This window comes from Vitis vinifera, chromosome 18 (assembly GCF_030704535.1).
Source record: "Vitis vinifera cultivar Pinot Noir 40024 chromosome 18, ASM3070453v1".
Lineage (NCBI taxonomy): Eukaryota > Viridiplantae > Streptophyta > Magnoliopsida > Vitales > Vitaceae > Vitis > Vitis vinifera.
This window is the reverse complement of record NC_081822.1, coordinates 2,828,259-2,856,044: the sequence shown is the minus strand read 5'-3', so window position 1 is coordinate 2,856,044 and position 27,786 is coordinate 2,828,259. Positions and strand designations below refer to the sequence as shown.

The window sequence follows — 27,786 nt, the reverse complement described above, 5'->3', positions numbered from 1 at the left end:
AATATATAGTTTAAGTAAGTGGCTGAGGGTCATTTAAGATGGTGGGCTTTGTTCAATAAAGATGATGCTGAATGGGAAATGGGAGGCAAGCCCATCTGAAATCTAACCCCACTTCGAACTTACTTGGCTGACATTAGTGGAAGAGTTGACAGCCTAGACCATGTGCCCAATTGAAAAATGATCTCATCCTCATCCACTTTCACGCCTCCCAACTCACTTACTATTAACCATTTACCAATTCTCTTTTTATTTAGGTCTTACTTTTTACCACTAATAATAATGTTTTTATTCAAATTATTTTTATTTAAAATTAGAAAATCTTTTCACTTAAACTAAACAATTTTTTTAAAACATATTTTTTAGAATTAAAAAAAAAATTTTAAAATACTTATTAAGTACTAGCATAAAAATCACTTTTAAGAATTATATTAAGTAACACTTTTTTTTTTTTTAACAATTATATATTAAGATTATATTTAGTTGTCAAAAATTTTGAGAGAAAATTAAAAGAATTATAAATAAAAAAATAAAAAATAAATTTAAAATCAATAAATTATTTTTATATATTATTTTAAACTCATATGATGAAAATACTCAAGTTTTTAATTTATTTTATTATATTTTATATTTTTTATAATATAATAAAATATTAGAAAATCATTTTTTAAATATTTTTTTATTTTTTAAATGAAAAAGCATTTAATAAAATTTTAAAATATTACTTTAAAGGGCAAAACTTTATCACTTTTAAAAAATTTTAAAATTTTAAAAAAAGTTTTTAAAGAATATAAGTAAATTTCTTTTTTTCTTTTTTTTTTTTAATTTTTTTTATAAGAATTGTTATATTTTATATAGGAACTCCTAATTTTTAATATATATATCTATATATATATCCAAATATTATCTTAAATTTTATAATTATAGCACATTTAAATAGTGTAGAACACTTCTAATACTTTAAGAATCATTCTTAAACTCATTTTGAATTTAATTTTCCATGCATGTAAGTAAATCTAAAATTTTGAGCAAAAATATTAAAAAATGTCATTTCAAATCAAATCCAAACTCAATGTTCAATTTAAATTTTCATACATGAAATTAAATGAGCAAAAATATTAAAAAAATATCATTTCAAATCAAATCCAAAGACAGAAAAGAGACTATTACAAACGCGACTTTATTTCACCACATAAACATTGACACCAAAAGCTGGTTTTTCTATCAATGAAATAAAAAGGGCAATAAATGGCATCACATATACTTTATTTTATCAGTCTGTGGATGTGATAAGTGTAATGACGGACTAGACGTATTGATGAGTAACAGGGCATTGAATGCCGGTGATACAGACTAGCGATGAAAAATGAGGCCTTTTTAACCTTTTTTGTGGGTAATGGACTTGACTTTATTCAATGCAATTATGTCAATCTTTCACTTGATTTATGCCCCAACCCTACCATCACAAACCCCGGTGATATAGGGCTGCTTTTTTTTCACTTGATTTATGCCTGAACCCTCCAAAAACATCAAAGACCCTGATCTACGGGCAAGCCGCCGTGGTATTGGCTTATTTTTTTAATTATATATATGTATATATTAAGAAGATTTAAGGTAATGATGTTTTTATTTGTATCTCTTATTTTGTATTAATTTTTAATATAGTGGACTTTTTTCTTCTTTATATATGTTTTTTTTTAGGATTTTCTATATAAATGTATATATTTTTGTTGCATATATAATTCATATTGAGTGAAAAACATATGAAGAAAAATTGATAAATATCGGAGCGATGACATTTATCATTCAAACTTGTATTTTTATTATTGAAAGTGAAGGATAGGTTAAGAAGTGTAGGAACGTAGAGTTATTTTTGAAATTTCATTACCTAATGATTAATATAAATACCATTTTCTATAACCCTAATTCGAGATATGGTGAAAGTTTTCTTCTTTATTCCTGCTAATGAAGATAATTTATCGAATCACGTTAAATCTGTATGTTTTTCTTTTCGTTTTTCTCTAATTTCACCAAAAATAAAATCAATAATTTTTATTATGTTTTATTTCTATTTCTCGTTATTTCAGTTTTTGTTTCTAATATTCATATTTTATGAGTTTGTAAAATAAAAAACTCTTCATTATTAAGTTTCAAAGTTTTTCAAATAGGTATACTTTGATGAAAACTATATGCATGATAAATAATAACAGTTCTTAAAACTCTAAACTTAATATCTTAAATCTTTTAAGATCATCCTTGAAAGAAACCTTCCAACCGCCAAAGGGTCAAACATTCACGCTGATTGAAACCTTAACATGAGTTTTAAGGAATCCGTGATGAAGTACAAGGGACTGTTGTTTCAAAAATTATGAAATAATAGTATAGATATTGACATTATAAACCCCTGTTAATAAATCAACCATCAATTTTTACACCTGGAATTGCTAGATGACTTTTTTCAAGTCAAATCCTATGTTTAAATTATGCATTCGATTAGAAATCTAGTATAAAGTTGATGGATGATCAATAATTATAAATATGAAAATATTAATTAAATAAGTAGAATAAAAGTTTATTTATACGAACTATCTATTTTAAAACACTTATATTATTTCATAATGGAATGAGATAATTTTTGATCTTTTTTTTAAACCTTCTTTATCGTCTTGTTATTTAATCTTCTAACTAATTTATTGATCTTCGTACGAATGAATCTTAATAATAATTAAACGTGTGAACAATCTTTTTTAATATTTTCCGTTATTATTAAACTTAAGTATAAAGTTGATGGACAATCAATCATTATAGATATGAAAATATTAATTAAATATATAAAATAAAAGTTTATTCATACGAACTATCTATTTTGAGACACCCTTATTATTTCATAGTAGAATAAGATGATTTCCGATCTTTCTCTTTGAAACCTTGTTTATCATCCTCTTATCTAATCTTTTAACTAATTTATTGATGTTCGTATGAATGAATCTTAGGATCTTGGTATGAATTGATCTTAAACGTGTGGACAACTTTTTCCTTTGTCGTTAAACTTTAATGTTTTGTTTGTTTCTTGATTTTTAACCTCAAAACAAAACTTCAAATCAAGTCATAAATCTAATTATGAGAACTAAAGTTGACAAGAAATCATTTATTAAAGAATGGATTGATGGGAACCAACAATAGCTGTCACAAACCCACTAGCTTGTGTGGGTAGAATTTAGGACTATTTTAGATGATATCTTATCGACTTTAGGGAAGAACAATCAAATTAAAAGTATGTTTCACATAATTAAATAAGTTTGTGATTATGATCATGGAGATGGAATAATTGGTCCAATTAGAGTTTTGGGGGAAGAAAATAACAGTTGGATTAGGGTACAAAGGAGATAGAAGATGTAGCACAGTTTTTGAGAATGATTTTCTATTTTTTTAGAATAAAAAAATCATAAAAACATGTTTTTTTTTTTTTATATTTTTAAAAACATAAAATATGGTGTTTTCAGAAAATACCTTTTAATTATTTTTCGTTATTTTTACTTGTTTTTTTAATATTGTTTTAAAAAATAATTATACAAACATATAAAATATTTAAAAATAAAATGCTAAACATAAAAATGATTTTTAAAATATATTTAAAAATATTAAAAAACAAGTTAAAAACATTTTATGTTTTCAAATAGTCTTTTATTTTATAAAACATTAAAGAACAATTTTTAAAAATTATTTTTTAAAACTGTTTTGAAAATAATTACCAAACATACCTCTAATATTTTTATATTTTGTTATTTAAAACAATCAAAATAATACAACCATCATATAATTTTTAGGGAAAATTCATTATAATTATATAAACTTTATTCACACACAAAAAGTCAAGATAAATATTACAAAAAATGAATCACAAAATAAATAGTTTAATATATATATATTTAAAAAAATTCACATGAAATAAAAATAATTCTAAGGAAAAAATATTTTATATTTTAAATTTACTTTTATACATATTTGTTCTCTTTTTTAGCTTTCATTTTCATTTTTTATTCTTTTTATAAGATTTTTTAAATTCATGTATGGACTAAAGGATAAAGAATATAAGTATTATGAAAATGTTAAGTTAATTAATACATATCAAAATTTGAATTTGAGCAAAGTAAGAGTAAATGAAATGGAAGTCAAATGAATAAGATTAAGATACAAGTGTTGTTTTTTTCTTTTACTTAATTTTAAATAGAATTTAAAATTAAATAGTGATTAATAGTATTAAGTATTAATATTTTATATTTTTCTATTTAACAAAAAATTTATAATAAACCATATTTGTTCATTGTGGATCTAAAAAAGTTTTTATAATTTTAAAACACATTTATATAATTAAGAGGAGTTTATACGCATTATGAACTTTTTCCCCTTGAAACATCATACATAAAGTATTAAAACTTCAAGTTACTAATATTACTTAATTAATTATATTAATTTAATAAATATAAAAATATGTATTTCAACCAAACAAAATATTCACTTGACATATATTTTGAAATTTTTGTTTAAAATGACAATTTTCTCCTATGTGCTTTATTTTAAATTTTTTTTATGTAAAAATTTATTTGAAACGATATTTTTACTTTAAAGATCATATTTAAAAATATGGTTTGAATACAAATTTAAAATGGTATTTTGAAATTGTTATTTTTTAAAAATAAAAAAATGCTTTAATTTGACACAAAATTAAGGGAATGGAAGAGAGCCAAATATCACGGACTTAGTCGTTCACTAAGCTTGTGCGGCACTTAGGCAAATCAAGACGCTTGATCTTACTAAGTCAGCCTTACTCCCAATGCTTAACTTACTAGGTTAAGACGCTCACGACTCGAAAGCTTAAGAAGCTTAGTAGGCAACTCTTTAAAGAATGGAAGCTCTTATTAACTCAAGAAAGCTTTTACAAGTGCTTGGAAGCTTACTTGCTTGGTTAGGAAGTGATTTTGAGTGGTGTTTTGGCCAAATGAGACCCCTACCTATTTATAGGTAGCAATGAAACTCTCTGGAACCTTGGAGAGTTCCTTACAAATCAAAAATATTTTAGAACTCCCTACACTAATCTATGTACAACCCTATGTACAAGAATATGCAAGAGATCTTTAGAATCTTCTAGAAAGCCTTGTATTCCTCTCATGCCTTTCATCATAGTGTAGAGATGTGTGGACATCTCTAGGCATCTCTAGAACCTTCCACACTCTTCCCACCAATGGCTTAGTGTAGATGGCTTCAGGAGTCTTCAGAAGTTTCCCTCCTCCTATATAAGCCCATGGGGAGGGTCATTTGAAGCATTCTGTGATACAAAACCCCCATTCATCTCGCCTAAACCCAATGAACCCAATCAATACATCGAGTTTTTCGTGCCAACCCAATTAGTACATCGATTTTTTCATGTCAGATAAACACTGGTTCATGTGATTTATAATGTACCTCAACCCATATCCATTCAAAACAATACATTTTGGAAAATTTAAATTAATTTAAAATTAAATTTTACCTATTGCAAAAATTATTATTATTTAATAAAATATGTTAAATTTAAATTTTAGAAATTTTTAAATGCTTATGAAAATATATTTTCCCAAAGGAAAAAGAAAGGGAAAATACAGATATATGTCAAGATCAAGGCAGTGTGTGGATCTGTCTCACCGATGACTGCTACTGCAGAGGTGGTCCCCCCGCCGCGATTCGACGCCTTAATCAACCAGCTCTTTTGCAAAGAAATTCCCCCACGTGACAAATACGGTCTCCCCTCTTTATCCCCACGTGTTCAAATACCATCTCATCCTCTCTCTCTCCCAATTCATTTTTTTTCTATCTCTCTTCTTTCTTTCTTTCCCTTCACCTCTCTGCAACCAACGCTTTCTCTCTCACTTTCGTTGCTGATATTCATGATGATGATTCATTTGCAGAAATTATTAATCATCTTCTTGATCTTGATTTTCGCAGTCTCTGTGAATTGTATAGATAGAATCACAGCTCCAACCGCTTCCTCCGACCATGACTACTCCTACTTTGAGCCCCCCTGTTGCAACTCCAAGGCTCCAACCACTCAGAAAAACGTGAGCTCCGCCCTCGACCGGTCCACAACTCCGGCCGTGGCGGACTGCACAATTTGGATTAAGGAACCGGCCGTGTCGGACTGCGCAATTTGGAGGAAGGAATGCTCGGAGGAGATTCTGAGGATCGCGAAGCGGCCGGAGACGGTGGAGTGGTTGAAAGGCATAAGGAGGAGAATCCACGAGAATCCGGAGCTGGCTTTCGAGGAATTCAATACCAGCCGATTGATTCGCCGTGAATTGGATCAGATGGACATCAGCTATCGTTTTCCGCTGGCGAAGACCGGGATTCGAGCCACCATCGGCACCGGAGGTCCGCCGTTTGTTGCCGTCAGGGCCGACATGGATGCTCTCCCAATTCAGGTTTCTTTTTCTATTTCCTTGTAACTAATTCTTCAACATTCCAGTATAAATTCAAACAGTAATTCTAAAACCCGATTTGTCATAATAAATTTGAATACAATCTTTTCATCATTTTCAGGCTTTCTTGATTCTTGATTCTTCTTCAACTGCAAATATATGACGCCTTTAAAAGTGCAGTCATCCTTCTATACTTGCCAATTCCTATCTTCTTTTTCACCCTATTTGTTTTTATGATTTTCTTCAAGCATTTTGTTTACCATACATATTCTAATATGGGTCTGGTCACCCTGAAGGAAGATATGTGGCTCTGGGTGTACTGTGTAATTTATAAGAGAAATTACACTGGGGTCTCTCAACTCGAGCACGTGTGTATCTGTATTATTATTATCATTTCGTGCCGTAGAAGAAATGATTATGGGGCACCGACTCAAATACTGGTACATATCGCATGTGGCGGCTATCATGTTGCCATGTTGTGTCCCATGAAACACCCCGGTGCCTTCGTCTCCATTTTCCCTTTGGACTTCATGCCCTAACGCCAAAGATTTTTCTTTTTTTTTTTATATTCTTTAGTGAGTTCTTGAGCATTTATCTTTAACCAAACTTTACCATTTTGTTTTGGGTTATCTTCAGTACACGTTTTTTTCAAATAAAAAAGAAGAAGAAAGAGACCAAAAATAAGGGTAGTTGCATTTAATATTTATGTTAGTTGAATAGAAAATAGTTAGGTGGAAGAGAAATTGGTGGTGTGACATGTTGGGTTGGGATGTATGTTGCAGGAGGCCGTGGAATGGGAGCACAAAAGCAAAGTTGCTGGGAAAATGCATGCTTGTGGGCACGATGCACACGTTGCAATGCTTCTTGGGGCTGCCAGGATACTCAAGGCCCGTGAACATCATTTAAAGGTTTATTTGGACTAAACTCCTTCCTAATTGAATCACTTTATCATGTCTACTTGTTAAAATGCCCTTTTGGATGCCTTTTAATTTACTGTCAGTCAGAGAAAGTGAAGTAGAGGTTAGTGCTATTTCCATCTGTTTAACTTTACATTTAGAAATGATTTTTAAGATATTTTATACAAAATAAGAATAATTACTATACATCATGTTATTATTCTTGAGATTCAATCGCTGCTACGAGCCTACTAGAGTGTTTAAAAAACTCCTTAGCTGGTAAACCAGCAGTTTGGCTGTCAGATCACTATGAATTACAAAAAGGACAGTGAAAATTCTGAAAAGCAGTGATTTCTTGTTGGTAGTTTTGGAGTGAAACAAAATGTGATCTGCCTGGGCTAAAAGTCAGATGTGGAAAAGTAGAATGATAATGCCACCTTTTCAGTTAGGGGGCATTGGTGGATAACATTGATTCAAGAAAAGGAGGCAGGGGGTTACGTTCCATAACTGCCTCTAAAGCTTGACATGACCGACCACCCTCGGAGGCCTTTTGCTTTGCTGGTTTTGAATCACCATGCCTTGCTTTTTTACCTTTTGGCTTCAAGTTTGTTGGGCTCAATACGTGGTTGTCACTTGTCATGTCTTTCTTCAAACACCATTTTTGAAATTCACTCTCCTAAAATCAACGTTTATCCTACCAAAAAGCCTTCTCTCGAGATGAATACAACCAGAGTAATTATAACTTTTGGTGACTGTTATTGAAAATAATTCTGAAAAATACTTTTTTAAAATAATTTTTGAAAATTTATTTTATTTTATGTTTTATAAAATAAAAATCTATTTCTTGAAATATTTCTAATCTATTTTTTAATATTTTAAAAATAATTTTAATGCTTAATATTTTATTTTTAATCATTCTACTATTTTCTAAAACAATCATTAGAAAACAATAAAATACAAGTAAAAAATATTATATGAAAACACTTAGTTTTTTGTTTTTAAAAATAAAAATAAAAATTTTTTTGATTGTCAAATGTGTTTTCTTGTTTTTTTATTTATTTGGAGAATAGAAATCTGTTCTTGAAAACAGTTATCAAACATGCTATTGGCTTTGTATAAGCTAAAAAAAATTAGATTTTCAAATGGGTTATTAACTATGTATATATTTTATTGTTATACGGTGAATTGGGTCATAGAGACTTGTAGTATGGAAGCATCACATGGGTGGCATTCACGGGTATTTTGTATTTCTCTCATATGTTAGCTTTAGAGATGTGAGAATCAGTTTTGTTTTGAGGGACGGTGACATAAATAAATTATATCAGGAGTTGAAAACCTGATTCTCTCAGATAGAGAAATGAGCTTTCATGTGGGTGCCGTTCATACTGTGTTCTTGTCCTTGTCCTTTTTCTTTTGCTGCCTGGTTCAATTTTCTTGAGTCCTAGATTTTGGGCTTTTGCTGCTTTTTGAGTCGGGGTTCACATTGTATGGTGGGCAATAATGGATCAGAAAAAGTAGGTACAAGGAGATGGGCATGGTGATATTTCATGTTGATAACAGATGTAACTTTGGAGGCTCTATTGGTCAGCTGCTTGCTCATACAATTCAGGCAGACTTCTTGTCTTTTAGACGACATTGCTGAATCCTAAATTCTAAAGCTTTTTGAATAATGCCAGTTGGCTATTAACTAACCTCATCTTGGTGTATCTTTCTTCTTTCTACTTTATTTTATTCTCACTCTTTTTTTTTTTCGAATAGGGTAGTTGTAAAGAGAAAAAGATGGATGTATTTAACATCTTTCTTTATTTTTTATCACATGCAAGGAAAGTGAAAGTACTCTTGGTTGAATATGGGCTGGTACAACCCAAATCTCACCTTGGATACTTGGAATCATTTGTTTCTTTTTGAGAACTGAGGTCCAGCCAACCTTTTGGAAGCTTTTGGTGAAAGAAATGAACTGGCCAAGAAATTAATATGAAATACATAAAAAATCTTTCATCATTCCTATTAGGACAATAGAACAGTTCACATGTCGGTTGTGCTGTATCCATTCCTAACTTACTTGAAAAATAGATCCTGTTCTTGGCAGAAGCAGGTGTTGATTAGACGTGATCCAGATCTATCAAGTGGGGTCTAGATTTGTCGTCTTCTGTTTTTGGTATGTTGAGGAAAAATAATTATTAATGTTGCAAAAGGAAATGTAGTTTGGTGTATGGAATTTGTTTGTTCTTCCAGGAAATGTGGTATAATAATCAGTTATGCAGCTCAATACGCTGGCCTACTTCATGATTTAACTGCTGTTGGGATAAATCTGAGAAAAACCCTAAGGCATAACTATAGCTAGATCGTGGTGATGATAGATAAAAGGTTTTGTAGCTGATTGTAGTTTGCCTATGTTTCCTGACAAATGGTGGCATTATTTCTACCAGGGAACCGTAGTACTAGTGTTTCAACCAGCAGAGGAAGCTGGGAATGGTGCAAAACGGATGATAGGAGATGGGGCTCTGGAGAATGTGGAGGCCATATTTGCAGTTCATGTATCTCATGAACACCCGACGTCTATCATTGGGTCGAGGCCTGGTCCATTGCTAGCTGGGTGTGGCTTCTTCAGAGCTGTAATCACTGGAAAAGAGGGTGACGCCGGGAATCCTCACCGATCAGTGGACCCTGTTTTGGCTGCCTCAGCTGCGGTTATAAGTTTACAGGGCATTGTGTCTCGGGAAGCAAATCCACTGGACTCCCAGGTGTGTGTAGCGTGTTTCTGAGTCCTCTTCCTCTATATTCAGAAATGATGGAGTAAATCTGAATTTCTACCATGCCATTTTTAAACTTGCAGGTTGTGTCGGTGACTTCATTGAATGGGGGCGATAGTCTTGACATGATAGCCGACACCGTGGTTCTGGGTGGTACCTTCAGGGCCTTCTCCAACACAAGTTTCTATCAACTTCTTCAAAGAATAGAGGAGGTATGTTGGTGGAACCACCCTTTCTTTATCCAAAATTCAAATCTTGAATAGAGTGGCAAGTGGTAACCAATATCCACTGAAACAGGTAATTGTAGAACAGGCCAGAGTTTTCAGATGCTCAGCAACAGTGGACTTCTTTGAGAAAGAGTACACCATTTATCCCCCAACAGTGAACGATGAAGGAATGTATGAGCATGTGAGGAAGGTAGCCATTGATCTGTTTGGCCCTACAAATTTCAGGGTGGTGCCACCGATGATGGGTGCTGAGGACTTCTCCTTCTACTCCGAGGTGGTCCCTGCTGCCTTCTTCTACATAGGCGTAAGAAACGAGACCCTAGGGTCTATACACACAGGCCACTCCCCTTATTTCATGATTGACGAAGATGCTCTCCCTATGGGTGCTGCAGCTCATGCTGCCATTGCCGAGAGATATCTCAACGAGCACAGACGATGATGTACACAAAATTACTGCCATCAGCCTGTGTTTTCTCTTATTTTTGGTGTTTGCTAGGTGGGGGAAACAGGTACAGTGAAATATAACCCCTCAGCTAGTCTAAAAGCTTGAGTTCATTCAAAAGCTTCAATTTGGGTCTACGGGGATAGATATTTAGGGTATTGTAATGTTGATGTTCATCCCATGAAGGACTGGCATGTACTGGTTTGTAGGCGATAACGTGTATATGTTACTGCATCTTCAGCAATTTCGATTTTCCACTTCCATCTCTTATTTATATGGAAGTTTTAATTTTGTTTTTGATTTTTTTAAATAATTCCAACTCCACCGACTTAGAGTTGAGAGAAGGACTAACCGGGGAAACACAATTGAATCAAATGAACTGTAATTTTTTTCCTGCCGACACCCACAATTCCTTTTCAAGCTTTGCATGCCTCAGACTTGCGATGATGCGGTTGCACTTCCAGCCAATATTTTCACTAGACTCAATTTGCACATTGTCACCAATAATAATCCTGCCTTTATATGATATGATTATGCAGTAATATTATGGTGAAGCAAGGTATCATCTTTTGATAAAAACCATCATACCACATAATTCAACTTTAACCTTATTGTCGATGATACAACTGCAAAAAATATGTTCTCGCTCCCTACTAAATGTATTCTTACTCATTGTAGCACCTTCAAAGCCACAGATTTTATTTTAGCCGATTCTACACTTCAAACAATCTCTCACCTCTTCTCACCGCATAAACAACGAGCAGCTTGTAGTGCAAAATACGTGAGGATGATGTCTGCACCAGCCCGTCGAAGACACATCAGTGACTCCATCATGACTTTTTCTTCATCAATCATTTTGAGAACAGCACCAGCCTTGATCATTGAGTATTCACCAGAAACCTAGATCCAGGGAAAATAAACAAGGAAGATGGAGCAATCTGAGGCATCATAACAGGAATGAAAGGGAAGGAAAAAGATTGTAAACCCAAGTTAAATTGAAGGCTGTGGAAATGGCCTTGCAAATTCATTAATTAGGGACTATTCTAAGGATATGACATAAGGTAGGATAATATGATATTGGAAATCAAGTAGCAATTAAAGAACCTGATATGCAGCAATTGGCAATGACGAGTTATCCCGAAGCAGCCTTATGACATCCAAGTAAGGCAGACCAGGTTTCACCTGTCACCCAATTGAAGTAACTTCAGAATGATGGAAATTTCTGCCACTTAGTGAGTGCATTCAAAGTTGGAAACCAATACTGACCAAAAGGATATCAGCTCCTTCAGACTCATCTTCACGGACCTCAGTCAGAGCCTCTCTGTAATTCGCTGGGTTCATCTGATAACTTTTGTTTGCCACCACAATAATATGCAAAAGTGAGCAGCAGTAATATCGAATAAGAAATTAACCATAAAGTTCAACTTTCATGGACTGCATACGTTTTTTTGTCTCCAAAGCGTGGATTTGAGTCCAATGCTTCTCGGAATGGACCATAAAATGCACTTGCATACCTGTTTGCAATGAAGTAGAGATTAACATGTTAAAAAAATGATGACTATATGATTGCCGGAAATGAGTGAGAACAAAGTTTACCAACAATATCCAAACAGCAAACTTGTAACAAACCTTTTATGATGTCAAAATGGTTTGGTCAAAGACATCAACATAGAGAAGGAAATATAGAAGAATACACTAAAACCGTTACTAGTAGTAGCTAAACAGGGATGTAAAAATTAAAAGATTGTTTAGACATCCATCAAAATGAAATTGGCTAGTGAACATGTCCAATATCTATTAAATTGGATCATTACCTTAAGAAAAGAGCTATTATTCTCTCCTCACTACATACACAGAGTAGACATCACCAAAAATAACAATGGAAAATCTTCATGATATTTATCTAGGAATACACTATAAGGGGAAAATAATCTTCTTTATAGAACAGAGCCAAAAACTTAAGATGCTGCCACTGCCCTAGCACCCCCTTACAACCAAACCCACCAACCCCCCATGCAAAAGCAGGAAGCATAATGTCTCAATATTGCCTACTGCCACCATGCTGCCACTGCCCTAGCGCCCCCCTTACAACCAAACCCACCAACCCCAAAAGCAGGAAGCATAATGTCTCAATATTGCCTACTGCCACCACTGCCTTAATACCCCTCACCCAACCAATGACCTCCACCTCAGTACCAAAGCACAGAAAAAAAAAAAAAAAAAAAAAGATACATGGAAACAAGGAAAAATTTCACAGGATAACTACATCAATTTCTGATGAATAATGACCCCTAGATAACCCTACTTTTACTTCTGTTTTCTTTTTCTTTAAATTTTTCTAGGGGTGATTCTCTAAATTTTCATTGTTTTAGTAAAACTTATCTTCATTGCACCAACAAATGTAGCCCATTAAAATCTTTAAAAACTTTGTCCTTCATTTCTTAATTTTTTTTAAATGATTTGTGGATGCAGAACATGCATCATGCCTTAATGCAGATATAGGTTCTTAGAAACCTTTTTTTTGCTAAGTTAAAAGGTAAATTTTATAAATAACAAACAAGGATGCTATAAGCCAAGGTATATAGGACAAATACAAAAGGGTACCAAAATGCAACACCCTAAAGGGAGAGGACAACCAGAACAATCACTCCCTCCCTCATCAAGAAGGCAAGAATCCACCCAGTCTACAAAATAAATAAGAGACAGGTTCTTAGAGAGAAACTTCCTGAAATCTAGTCATTGGACCTTGCTATATATATGTGTATTTGCCTGTACGTGCGTGTTGATAGGCAAACAAGAATATTATAAACAGCAACTAAACAAAAAAGGATATATGTATTTGTGCATATGTTGCATGGAAAATAAATGATTATACACATTCATTTTCAGTTTAATTTATTCTCAAGGGCATAGATCCTCCATCACAATACAAATGATGCATGCTCCAACAGCACATACAATCTCACCATAAATGGAACTGTATAGTCATCTAACTGATACAGGTTTAAATAAGACCCACAAAATTTCCAATTTAAGCTGCCAAAATAGCTACCATGACATGGTTGGTTGTGATTGATAACTGTGTGAAAAATGAGCTCTAATTCTAAATTATTTGTGTCGTAGGATGAGAAAATACTTATATAGGAGCCACATGGGGAAAAAACTAAAAATATATAAGGATGATAACTCCAAAAAGGAAAAATTATTGAGGTAAGATGTTATCCAAATGGTTGTTCCTGAGTAGTGAGTACAGGGATAATGGAACATTAATTAATAAATGTTTAATCAAAGGGCACAAGCTGATGAAGAAAATTTATAAATCATGGACACATTACTTTGCTGTATAGGACATGATAGACACATGTTGAAAGCCTTCAGCATCAAGAGCTGCTCGAATTGCTCCTACACGACCATCCATCATGTCACTGGGACTAACAACATCTGCTCCTGCCTTAGCCTGTTTATAAAAGTAGGTCCAACATGGTAGAATCACAAACTAGTCAGGCCATAGCAGCATTGAATAATATGCATTTTCAAGCAACAAAAATGTCAAGAGTAAATATTAGAAAGGGATAATTTTACTGAGATTCCCTGAGGTTTGGTGTAAATACACCTAATTGTCATTGGTTTCAAATTTTGTCAATTAGTACACAAATAAATTTATTCTGCTTATAATTTTTTTTTAAAGAGATTTTAGATATAAAGATTTTAGATAGGTGTATTTAACAATCTCTAATATATATATATATATATATTCTTTAAAAAATAAATTTTATATATAAAATCCATCAATAGAGGTGTGTGAATGAAATTAACCCATATTAGAAATATCCATTGAGTTAAGTTTGTGAAGCACTTAAATTTGAGCAATTTGAAACTTTTCAGTCTATAAACTTGTCCCAAGAAAAAGTATAAAAGTTAAGTGAATAGTTTTCATGAAGAGAATCAAATGACTATGTCAAAGCCTCAGGAGAAGTCATGGTATTCCAGAAGATTTTGGTATTTTCCCAAAGCACAAAAAAGAATGTCATTATAGAAGATCTTCCAAAATTACCTGAGCAACAGCTTGTTTACATAATTGATGCACTGTCTCATCATTCATTATGACTCCTACAGGATACCAAGGATTTCAAATGCAATCAGTAACAGTATCCATGAAAGATTACTTCTTAGTAGAGGAGCTCTGATCATAGAAGAAGTTTCCCCTTTAACCAGACTGTTATTTAATTGGCTGGTGGAGCGTAATGTAATACGAAATAATAAGAGTATGTCTGACTCAGACAGGTGAAAAGATAAAATTTATAGGTTAATGATGAGGTGTTGTCACTTGCCAACTAAAGCCTTTTAATTTGGATAGCAATATTCACATCTTTCTTATAGATTCTGTTAAGATGTAGGAGTCTAAATATGACTAAATGAAAACAAAATTTAGCAGTAGCTAAAAAGTCATCATGATTGCAAAAAGAATTTTTTTCTTGCAGTAACTGATTACCATGAAGGAATCTGAGAGTAAATGGGAGGTTCTAGGTTCAATTCCCAATAGGGAAAAAAAATTCACCTATCAAAAAATGGTAAATAAAAAAGAAACTGCAATTTATTTAACAAGGTTTCCTATAAGGAACTGAATAATATTATAAGCTGGTACATTCATAGGTTTTCCCCTGATTCATTCTTCCATGAATTGCTGAAATTACAATTCATTTGATAACCTTATTAGTCAATGAAATCGTAGGCACTGTCTTGGAGAGAGGCTCGGTGAAATGGAAGAAAGAATTTCTTTTTACACTTTTCTATTTTATATAAAATTATACATCCAATCTAATATTGATTGAATGCTCAAGCACTCATGCTCTAAAGTTGAAAATATCATAAATAGAATTTGTTTCTTAATCTTTACAAAAAAAAAAAAAATCCCGGAATGGAAATCGGGAATTGAATTCATTATTTATTATAGGGATTATTGTATCTCTTTTAGAAGATGCCATGCCGCCACTCGGACTCGAACCAAGATGCTCTAGCACTGCTTCCTAAGAGCAGCGTGTCTACCAATAGGTGTAGTCGATGGGCAACAGGTGAATATTCCTGTACTACCCCTTGTTGGTCCCGAGGAGTTTGTTGCTAGGTATTTGACCAAATGGGATTGTCCAGCAAGCTAGTGGTTCCTTAATTTATGGTTCACAAAATTAAAGCACTAACTAATTTTTTTTTCTATGGAAGAATAATGACTTAAATTAGGAAAAAAAATCATCAACCTTTAAATTAAAGGAAAAAAATAATGCTTTATATCTATCTTCCATTCTTGCAATTTCAGGTGTATATACTGCATGCTTTACAAAAATATGCATATATTATGCTGAGAGAAGGGAATTTCCTTGTGCAAGAGTTAATGGTTAAGGTTCTTAGCAAATATGTAGTCATTTAAAGAACAATTCATGGACTCCAAATAGAGTTTTTCCCTACAATTCTTTTAACATGAAAGAGATTATGAAGATGGTACTGCATCGAATGGGGTTGGGTCCAAAAGGTTTATGTCTGGAAATTTTCTTTATGATCTCATGACTCAGTTGTAAAGACAGAAATTAGTGAGTTTTAGTGGCTGGGAAAGTTTGGCTATGGTTATAAATCGTTGTATGGTGTTTATTATAGTTTCCTTCAAGTGCTCTTTTATTGATGTCTTCTCTTGCTCCTATCTATAATTTCATAAAGCTTGTCAATTATCTTGTTTATCTGCCAAGCTACTTGATATGTGTCTTCTACCAGTGTATTTAGTATGTATTAATGAAAATTCTATACATCCTATGCACAAATATAAACTCACAAAAAGGCAGAACATTATGGCCTAAAAATCTCGTATGGGTGCACAAAGAATAAGAAAACAGCTTTATTGGAGAAAATGATCAAACTACTAGAGAAAATTGAGCATAAGAAACTCTTCATGCTTCAAATAGGATTTGTAACCATGTGTAAGGTAAGGGAAAATTCTCAAAATACTTTATTCTCTGTCTCTTAACCAGCACTTGATTTTCAAAGAATGCTTTCAATAGAGTACTGGACAACTTCATTTTACAAATAAAAAGAAACAACTTAATCCAAAATTAATATCATTTTTTTCTTTTTTATAGGGATAGATCAAATAGATGAAAAGTCCTTAATAGAAGGGTGCATGAAAGCATACACGTTGAATACAAATGATCCAAATGTAATATCCTTGCACTTGTAAAAGTTGAAAATATGTCTTACCATCTTCTCTGACAATACCATCATGCCCATCAGAGGAATACGGATCTAAAGCAACATCAGTGTAGATAACCTAATGAAAGACAGATTAAAGCATCAAAGAGAATGCCAGACTTCCATGCATAAAGCATCCTAACCTGGAAAGGCCTATGACCTAAAAATAGAGAAACCACCAAATGAAGTACTTCAACTTACAAGATCAGGGTATCTGTCTTTGAGCAATCGAATTGTCCGGGGCACTAAACCATTGTCATTGAATGCTTCATCTCCTGTGGGAGACTAGTGTGCAAGAAACAATTACATGACAATGATGACACCATTATATCATTTTATGGAATTCAAAAAGGAAACTGGATGGAGAATAAGAACCTTCAAGGCATCTGGAACTTTAGGAAAGAGCACAACACTGTTTACACCAACATCCCGGGCCTTTGCAACCTGCATTGAAAGATGACACTTCAGAAAGTGCATGGAAGACATACCAAGAAGCTCATATGGGATCCACCAGACAACCATTTATAAGCAAAAATAAGCTTATAATATTAGCAGACAACTCTCAATCAGATTTCATTTTGGGTGGCTCTGTGCTGTGCATTTAAATATATGCCAGAGTAGCAATACTTTTGATATCAGACTTCAGCACAACTTGTTCCAATTTTGCATGAGACACAGAAAGAGATATAGCTCATTCACCTCCTCCAGAAGTCCATGTCTCCATCCTAGCCTATAACATCCAGGCATGGCTCCAATAGGGGTGTCCTCTTCACCTGCAAGTCTCATAAAATGAGACAGAAATATATGTGTGCGTGTATGTGTGCGCATGCGCGCATGCCAGAGAGAGAGAGAGAGAGAGAGAGTAAAATTAATTCTTTGGAATTTCCTCAAAAAACATTAATACCAACCTTCATGAATAAAGAGTGGATAGACAAAATTTGCAGGAGATAAATTTGTTTCCTGGAATGATGCCCTCAATACAGGCGACCTTCGATTACGACGAGGGCGTCGATTAAGTGGCTGACAAACCAACATTAACAAGCTGGTAGAGTGAGATCAAGCATCAATAACAATATATAATTCAGTAGAGTAAAAAACACCACCGATGTCAAATAAACTTGTGTTTGGTTGCGTATAAACTGTAGGAAAAGAATAGAAACTAAAAGTTTCATATCCAGGATTTCAATTATTGTGATCCAAGAAAACAATTATTTTAGCACAGTCAAAACGACTTCAGCTATTAGCCTAGTTCCACTGGGTTTTCATGATTTGGAAGTCAAATCAACTTAAATCATAAGATTCAAACATTTAAGTTTCATTTCTTGACCTCAATTTTTTCGTAACCATTCTTACTAAAAAATGGTTAGTAGCCACTCAATATAGCTACAATGCTCAAAGGAATAACATGAAACCCTTAGACTTGGTTTGCATCACCAAAAGTACAAAAAAGGTATTAAGAAATACAGGATCTCTTGTTTGATTTACCCTGAAGGAACGAAGGAAAATTAAATATAAGGAAAATATCTTTAAAAGAATTATTCATTTCAAACTTATTTGATCAAGTTTAAACTTCTCATTTTTCTTCCTTCTACCTTTATTTGTCGTTTTCTTTCCTCATACTATTGGAAACTTTCCAAAATCCTGACGGAGCCTGAATTAATCTTCTTAAATTCTAGCAAATTTTTTTTCTAACATAGTTCTGAAGTTACAATGAGGCTCTCTTTGGAACATGAAGGGTATTATTAGGAAAAGGAAAAGAAAAAAGGAAGAATGAGAATTGTATTAAAATTTATACATTTTAAAATTCTTTATTTCTTTTTTAGCAAAAAGGAATACTATTAGATAATCCTATTAAAAAGAATTATTCATTTCAAACTTATTTTCTTTTATGCTATGTTTGGTCTGAGGAAAGTATCAAAGAAAGAAAGAAAATGCTATAGAAAATGAGTTTTTCAAATTTGGTTTTCCTATAAAAAAATATGGATAAATATATAATTAAAATTAATTAAAAACTTATGTAATTTCAAATCATTTAATCTTTATATAAAAAAAGTTAAAATAAGTGCAATGAATTGAAGTAATATATAAAAATAATTTATTAAATTTATATTTATTTATTTTATTTTCCTTCACTTTTTTCTTTTTCTTATACTTTTTCACTCTGTTTTCTTTCCCTCAAATGTGTAAGAGAACCAAACATAGCCGTGTTTTCCTTCCATTTCTCTTATTTTTTTCATCCAAATGTAGCCTAAATTTTTTCCATAAATTCAACAAAAGGCGACTCTAGCCATATTACGAGGAGCCTTCGATCAATCAATGAATCTCGTCCCATCCTCTAACAGACATATTTCTCAGCTGGATTCATATAACTACATACCTACTCATCTTTACGCAAGAAAAATTGGCAATGCAGTCAATTCAAAATCATCATAGAACAAATAAATACTCACAAGAAAAGGAACCGACGGAGTTCCAGCTGGGGCCGCCGGCTTGGGAGGCACGGGAGGCGCTTCCGGCACATTTCCGGCCACAACCGCAGCTTCACACTCTTGATCAGTCAATCCCATTTTTTTCATGGATTCATCCCTCCTTTCGCTGGCTCTTACAATAAAACGACGTCGTGGAGGCGCCTTGATTGTGTGCCCAACACAATCCAACTTCTGATTCGATGATGCCCTCAGTCCAACATAGTTCTTGCAATCAAAATGCTTAATTGCCCCAACATTGCAGGGCGCATTAAGGAACATCGAAGCCATGACTTCAATTCCCAAACTGCGCGTCTCGTCTGTACCACACACACCCAATGTTCGAATTCAGTGACAGGACATATTGAAACCCTAAATTCTTGCCGAGAAATTTGAGAGGAAAACGTAAGAAAAAGTGAATAATTAGATCATATGGAAGAGAATTAGAGGTGAGAAACTAACCTGGGATGAGAAGGAGGCGAGATGGAAAGCGACGAGGTGGCCTTATCTGAGGGATTTGGAGAGCCAATCAGAGAGGATAACTGTGGACGCTGACAGATGATCGGCCCACCTACCCAGTTTGACCATGATAGCCTCAAAATATGTCTGAATTTTTTAAATTACCGTGCTCTCCCTATCTGTTTTCAAAAAATGGTTTGGACATTTTTGGTAATCTAAAAAATCTCGAAGAGAAGGGGGGGGGGGGGACTGCCTCCTTTTCCCCATTTTTATTTTATTTTTTTAGAGCTATTATTTATAATTTTATACCGTTCGTTGTAAATATTGGATTTTAAGAATCCACACTTTAGCCATTACGGCGAAATTATTAAGTAAATAAAAAAATATTTAAATTAGGTAATATTTTTTTAATACTTTTAAAAAAAATGAAAAAAATAAATACAATTAAAAATTATTTTTTCAAAATTTTTTATTTTCTTGGACTTTTTCTTTATATTTACTTTTGAAAAAAATGCTTAAAAAATAAAAAAAAATGGTTTTCAATATAAAATAATTACACATAAAAAAAAAATTAAATTGATGTATTTTAAATTTATTTTATTATTATATAAAATAGTTAAAATAAGTTGGATTGTTAGTCTATTATTTATTTATTTATTTATGTTTTTTCTTATATTTGTCAAAGTGTCAATATAACAGTGGTTAATGCGGATGGGAGATCTATGTACGGAAATTCAAGCAGGGTTGACATTTCATTTTAAAGACCCTCGTTGGTTCGTGTTTTTCCTTAAATTCTCCAAAAAATTAAATGACTCGCTTCGTGCGAATAATGAGAAAAGCGAAATTGGATGAGCCCCGGGCCTGGGCCATGGCCTGAGATTGCGAGAAATGGATTTCCAATTGGATGAGGCCAGTTCATTTCAGTGGGCTAATGCACAAGGGTCGCGACACGCTAGTCCGGTCTTGAGTTCATTCTCTAAATTCTTGAGCTACGCTTGAAATTTGAAATTCAGGCCCAACTAGGCCCAATAGCTCTAAAGTCAATTAGAAACTCCTTGTGCCAGATAGAAGGTCTCATCACATAAACAACGCCATCCTTCTTAGGCCCAATAGAAGGTTCACTTCAAGATGTTATGAAGAAACGTTATAAAAAATACCGGTATCAAAGAATACTAGGGTTAGAAATCCTAAGAAAACATTGAGTTTTACCAATGAAATTAGTTTTTTTAACAATTATAGATAATAATCTTTATATCAAGCCAATAATAATGTTAAAGTGAGAAGGAAAAGTAGAATCATGAAGACCAAGTTAAGCCCTGGAAGGCTATCGGACCCAAGCATGCAACTTGAAGGCAATTGTCCTATTCTTTATCATGCCAACAATTAGGCACCCAATTCAAAGACAAAAATCTAAGCTCCTTGCAATATAGGCAACTCAAACGCAAGTGTTTTGGATTTCCTTTCATACGAATGATTAAGTAAAATCATAAGATAAATGTTTAAGTTTCTTGTCATATAAATAATTAGGCATCTATTGAAAATGGGGAACATTCGAGAAAAATTACATGAATATCTTTATGGATAACTCAAATGTAAATGTCCAAGTTCCATACTATCATTCCATCCAATAAATCTAAGAACTTAATAAAAATACACGATCATGATGAATAAACTCAACAATCTTATTAGAAGGGTCTCTATCTAATTTTAAAAGAAGAAGAAAACAAAAGTTTTAAAGTAGTACATTGATCGGTTAAAAGACCCAAGGGAATTGAATGAAAGGGAAGCCTTCATAGCAATTAACTCACAGAGTAATTTAGGGGTTTGTCGACTGCATGAAAGTCATATTAAAAGTATAAGTTTTAAGTCAATTTATCTTTCCCAAATTCCAAGTATAAGATGGGTTAAGAGATTCATCATCTAATGCATTTTCTAAGGATGATGACATTGGTGCAATGGAAAGATGGACTATCATGCAAAATCTTCCGGTCAAATTCATCATCTAATGCATTTTCTACATATGATGACATTGGTGCAATGGAAAAATGGAAGGAATATCGTGCAAATTCTTCTCATCCAAGAATAGTTTGGTAACCATGTTAGAAAAGTCAATTTCAGCATTCTCCCAAGTGAGTAGGACACTTGTTTGATGGTATAAGCACATGTCTAGACTCTAGATAGAAGTTTTTAATATCAAGTAGGTAAGCAACAAGAAAACATATCCTTAAATGCACAAGGAGAGCTGGACAACGTGAATGAAAGGTTACGACAATGACAAAAGAATGGAGAAATTTTCGAACCCCTCTTTATCCGCTTCTAATTCAAAGAGTTTCATACCAGAAAAAATTCACTCCCACACCTAACATTCGAAAAGAAAAAAGAAATATAACAAAAATAAAAGTGGGACCATAGTATATATGGAGGCCTGGATTTTCACGCATGATATATTTGATGATAATGACAATCATGGTTTCAAGGGCGACTAGGTGAAAGGCATATCAACTGCACGAAGATCTTAATTTCAAGTAAAGTGGGTTCCTGTCCCCATTTTTTACCCTGAACCCTTTTGCTTTTGACATTTCCCTTTTTGGGTGCCCTACAACCTACCCTACCCCATTTCCTAGCCTCCCAATGCCCCCCCTGTTCATATCCGCACCATGTAGGCAGTGCCATCTTCCACATTATATTAAATTTTTGGGTGATGGGTTATTTTTGTTGGAGTTAGGTTTAGGTTTTGGTGTTCAAGTGGGACTGATCCTGATCCATCCCAACCAACAAAATGAGAGATAGAAAGTAAGTGATGAGAGTTGAAGCTATCCAAAAACTATTTACATATAATAATAATAAAATAAAAAATCTTCTCACCTTTCACTCTCTTTCTCTCTAAAAAATCGAACATTTTATAAGAAAGTTTTCTCGTGAATTTCATTTAACTTTTTTTTTTTTTTTCGTGAAAAGAAGGTTAAAGGTATTTGTGCTGTAAAATTAAGTTATTCTCAAAATTTGTAATTTCATATATGACTTGAGATAGAGAATTCATTGATAAAATAACTAATATAGGTTTTGGGCATTTCAAAAGGCAATTATATATATATTTTTTAAAAATTATATTTTAACAATTTTTTAATACTTATCTCCTATCAAACACTTTTTAAATAAAAAAACTTTGAGGATTAAAAAAAAAAATCAAAATGAGGTTATAGAAATAATTTTTATACATAAAAATTATCTTTTTAAATATAAGTATAATTTCATCCTTTTTAATTAAATATTTCAAAATTTTGTGAGAGTAATTAATATAGAAAAATGAGAGTAATTTTATTAATTTCAAATTATAAAAATAATTAATTAAGATATTTCTTAGGAGATGAAATTTTAATTATATTTAAATATATCAACACCCCCACATTGGTTGGAGGCAGGTTCACATTCAAGCTAGAGTTAGAAGCCACAATTATTTTTGTTTTTAAGCTTAATAAAAGCTCTTTTATGTGTTTAATTAATTTGAAAAAAAACAAAAAAATATTTAAAATGAGGAACTTTAGGTACTATTTGATAATCGTTTTTTAAAATAGTTTTTGAGAATAATTAAAAAAAAAATAACTTTTAATATTTTATAAAATAAAGGTTTGTTTGGGAGTTGAAATGTTTTTAATATATTTTAAATATGTTTTAAAAATAATTTTATATTTAAAATTTTATTTTTAATCCTTATATGTATTTTATAATTAAAAAAAATGAAAATAACTAAAAAATATATATATATTTTTTAAATACTTTCATAAAAAAATAAAAAACTGTTTTCGAAACCGTTTTCAAATATACTCTCAGTCTCCTTGTTCTTCATGCACATTACAGTGCGATTTCTTCTGGCACCGTGATCATGTGGTGAATTGAAAAATCAAGTTTAAAAAAAAACATAAATAAATACAATCAATGATTATATAAAAATAGATATGACAAAAACACGCCAAACATTCATTTTAGACATTTGGAAAGCAATTGGATTCTGATTGGACAAAAAGAAAAAAAGTGCGAGAAAAATTGAGCGTGGGCAGCAAACAGTAGCAGATATACTGGCCGGTCTGAACTCTGGATAAGAAGAAGAACTTCAAACGTCCAATCCCACCAAGGAAATGTCGCATGACCATGAGCCCCACTTTTCAAAAAGCTCCTTTTCTTCGTTTCCTTTTAACATTCACATAATTCAATTCCCATTTTATTTTAAATCTTATAATAAAACTTTTAATATAAGATATTTGGAATATTATTCATTAATTTTTGCTTTTATTTATTTATTTATGAACATTTATGTAACACCCTGCAAAAGATGGGGTGGGTGAGGACTAGGGAGATACATGGGAATGGGGCCATGGCATAGAAACATTATCTTAATCTTCTCGCTTGTCAACCCTGAACAAAATCGGCAATGATCATCAATGGTGACTGATTAAAGAAAGGAAAAAAGAAATTTAAAAAAAAAAAAAAAGGAAAAAGAGGTCCGAGAAGAAGGAGATTTGAAATAAAAGTGGGTCCTCCATTGCATTCAATTTTGAGCTTTTAGGTGATGTTAATTGCTTAGTACACGTCCAATTAAGGATTTTTGCATTCTATTTCACCCACTTTTTAAATGTAGATGCACTCATGCACACACTTCCTAACTGTTTTTCTTTTCTTTTTTTTTTTTAAAAAAAATTATTTGATTTTGGGGGTCAAAAAACTAAAATAAGATGAATTTGATCCATTTCCTTGTCTAGAAATTTTATTTAGGTAGTATGGATATAGAAAAATAAATATATATTTTTTCTACACGGAGAGATCAAATAATTTAGATTACCTTACCATCTTCACTTTAGTATTAAAAAAATAACTAATGTTATCAGATGAAATATTACATTAACATAAAGTGTTATGTTAATCGATAAAATATCAAAAAATTAATTTTATAATATGAAATGTTACATTAGTGTAAAGTTTTATGTTAACTACTTCCTCGTCGTACAAACTCAAAAATCATAAAATATTTTTTTATTAAAAAAAATAAAAAATCTTATCTCCATCAAAATCTTTCAAACTTCAAACAATTGTTTTCTTTTCATATGTCATAATTTATAAATCTTATACATATACGGTGATTTCTTTAATTATTAAAGAACTAGAATATCATTATTTTGAGAAAGTGGAGAATATTTGGAGGGCCAAAGTTGTATTTTTATTCAAAGTCAAAATGAAAAGATGTAGAAAAACCCGACAAAGTTTGACCTTTCTCACTGAAATTAATTAATTTTCACATAAGGTGGTTTATGCCTAATCAACCAAGGGTCATGAATGCCACTAGGCTCAAAATGACTTTTGTTACATGCTTAAAGGGAAAATGTATGTAGCCAAGTTATGTGATTTCAGATACTTATTATTTATACAAATAATTAAAACTTGAAGAAGAAGGAAAGTAATGAAGATACACATCCCCTTTTTCCTCGTGGCTGTGGAAAAAACAAAGGCAGGAAATTGATATTCCAATAGGTTGTTATTGAGCAACAAGTCAAAATGAGGGCGACCCCCCAAAACAAAAGGATGGTATTTAAATGGCTGATGGGCAAGTGGAGGGAGAAATTTCCTCCGCAAACTACCTAGAAAGACAATAATAATTATAAAGGAAATGGGAAATTAAAAAAAACAAAGGTTATTTGTGGGTGTAGATGTGGACCACAGATCTAGAGAAATCTCATTTGATTTAGGAGTAAGGTAAGATGAGTAATGAATGGCCTCATTTTGGGTGAAGTGGGTCCCTCACTTTGCTTCTCTAAGTCAAAAAATACATAAACACAATCACACTTTGCTACAAAATTTATTTGGTCAATCAAAGTAATATAAAAAAGATTTGTCACCAAACACACTTTGCTTTTTTCTATCAAAGATTATCCAAAGATTTATGTGTAACTTTTTAGCCAGTGACTTAAAGGGTTGTGTGGGCCAACCTACCCCCAACCATATTTATTTATTTGTTTTTTTTATAAAAAAAAGGAAAAATCTTCTCCTGTCAACATCCTATCACCATGTAGTTCACGTTTAGCCCTTCAAGATTGTTAAGGTTTGCAATTTATTTTTTAATTATTATTTTATCACTGATAAATGACAAAAAAGAAAAGATAAAAAAAAGAAATTGGAATTTTGAGTTGTTTGATTGGTAAAAATTAGGATTTTTTTTTTTGGGGTTTTAAAAATATTTATTTAATTATTTTTATGAATTTAAGAATATAAAATAATTCAAAATTTAGACGTAGGAATTAAAATAATTGGAAGATGTCAAAGCGTCAACACCCTAAACTTTACGTTGTTGCAGTCTTGCAGATAAAATAAAAATAAAGCAAGCATGAGAATCAGACGGTTCAGGAGGGCACTCGTCGCGATCAGCGTGGCAATATCAGACGTACGATAAAAGGCGGTGAAGCGTGGAGGGGACGACACGTGTCAGACAAGATGTGGGCCCAACACTCGAGTGTGAAAAAAAATTTCAGACTGACCCCCGTGAAGAAAAACTTTCTGCTTTGGACACCCTCGATGGGGACAGATTCGAAGACGGGGATTTAGAGCAGAATAGGAATGGGCCCATCAAAGATTTTATTTGGAAGGCCCACCATAGATTTTCAAAAATTGCTAGTGGGTCCCTGGTCCCCCAACCTTTATTTATTTCGTGTCTCCATCACTATTATTACAAAAGATTGATTCCATACTCTCCGCTCTGATTGTGGTCCCATTTTTTTTTATTTCTTTTTTCCTTTTCAGTCCTCTAACTTGTAATTATTATGCCTCAGCTGTTTAAAGCCTGTTTAGTAAAATCCAGTATCTTTTTCTGTTGCTTAGTTGCTGTCTTACTTACTTCCCTAATTCAACCCTAAATCCAAATTTATCATTTTCTATTATTATTGTTATTATTTGTTATTCCAACATTGGTCAAAGGCCCTCACAATAAATGTATGGAAATTCTCAATTCATAATAACTCTTTTTCTTTTCAAAAAATATAAAAATATAAAAATTATTTAATATAAATAAGTTAGAATGTGTTTAATAATGATTTTTAAAAATATTTTTAATACTTAAAAAAAATAAAAACTTTTTTTTTCTTTTAGAATAACTATAAAACTCAATAGAAGGGTGGTAGATGGTAGGTGGTGTACGAGTGCCACGAGGCTAAGTGGCAGACAAATATTTAAAAAGATAAATACATTGAAATTCAATATAAATATTTTATATAATTTAGTCAATGCATTTACAATAAAAAGGATACTGCAACATGTTTTGATAGTTGGTAGTGGGGGCTGTCTGCCCACTTTAAGATGGTCATGAGTAACTTTGCCATTTGGGTTTTTTTTTTTTTTTTTCTTTTTCAAAATTCGGATATTGAAAATGAAGTCAGAGTTAGAAAATGAGAAGGAAAATGTTTTATTTATTTATTTATTTATTTCTAATGGGTCTAGAAATAAAGCCATCAAGTCAAATGGGTGGTTGATGTTTATGATTGAAGAAAATGATTCACAGATTTTAATCTTCTCACACCCTTGTATTATTTATTAGAAAGGAGAGGAGAAAGGGTATGTATGTGTGTGGGGGTATATATTTGTGATGGTAATAACTAATAATAAAGGCAATCAATTAAAAGTTGATTAAGAAGAAGGGGAAATGGGAAGAAAGACATGGGGGGAATAGGTGGGCAATCAATCCAAAATCCAAAGGGAGAAAAAACGGAGAGGGAGGAGGAGCCCACAGTGGTTGTACCAACACCGTCTACAGAATCTACTGGAGATCACACCACAATAACAAAAAAATAAATAAAAATAAAAAATAAATATTACACACACGCCT

General features: G+C 32.3%; 2 protein-coding genes across 2 annotated transcripts; one reads left to right on the top strand and one right to left on the bottom strand.

Annotated features, from left to right (window-relative positions):
- The first annotated feature begins 5,666 nt into the window (after window positions 1-5,666).
- LOC100264396 (IAA-amino acid hydrolase ILR1-like 6) lies at window positions 5,667-11,055 on the top strand. The gene is made up of 5 exons (XM_002284467.5): window positions 5,667-6,452; window positions 7,232-7,357; window positions 9,775-10,089; window positions 10,182-10,310; window positions 10,396-11,055. Exons 1-5 carry the CDS (start codon window positions 5,682-5,684, stop codon window positions 10,762-10,764), a joined length of 1,710 nt encoding a protein of 569 aa, XP_002284503.3. The 5' UTR covers window positions 5,667-5,681; the 3' UTR covers window positions 10,765-11,055.
- Window positions 11,056-11,261: 206 nt separating this feature from the next.
- Window positions 11,262-19,927, bottom strand: LOC100264314 (delta-aminolevulinic acid dehydratase, chloroplastic). The gene is made up of 12 exons (XM_059734656.1): window positions 19,449-19,927; window positions 17,907-18,018; window positions 17,698-17,771; window positions 17,374-17,442; window positions 17,200-17,283; window positions 17,008-17,077; window positions 14,822-14,877; window positions 14,103-14,224; window positions 12,210-12,281; window positions 12,034-12,115; window positions 11,872-11,949; window positions 11,262-11,667 (listed from the first exon to the last, which is right to left on the bottom strand). The coding sequence occupies exons 1-12, from the start codon at window positions 19,752-19,754 to the stop codon at window positions 11,500-11,502; spliced, it is 1,293 nt and encodes a 430-aa protein (XP_059590639.1). The 5' UTR covers window positions 19,755-19,927; the 3' UTR covers window positions 11,262-11,499.
- Between the last annotated feature and the right edge of the window lie 7,859 nt (window positions 19,928-27,786).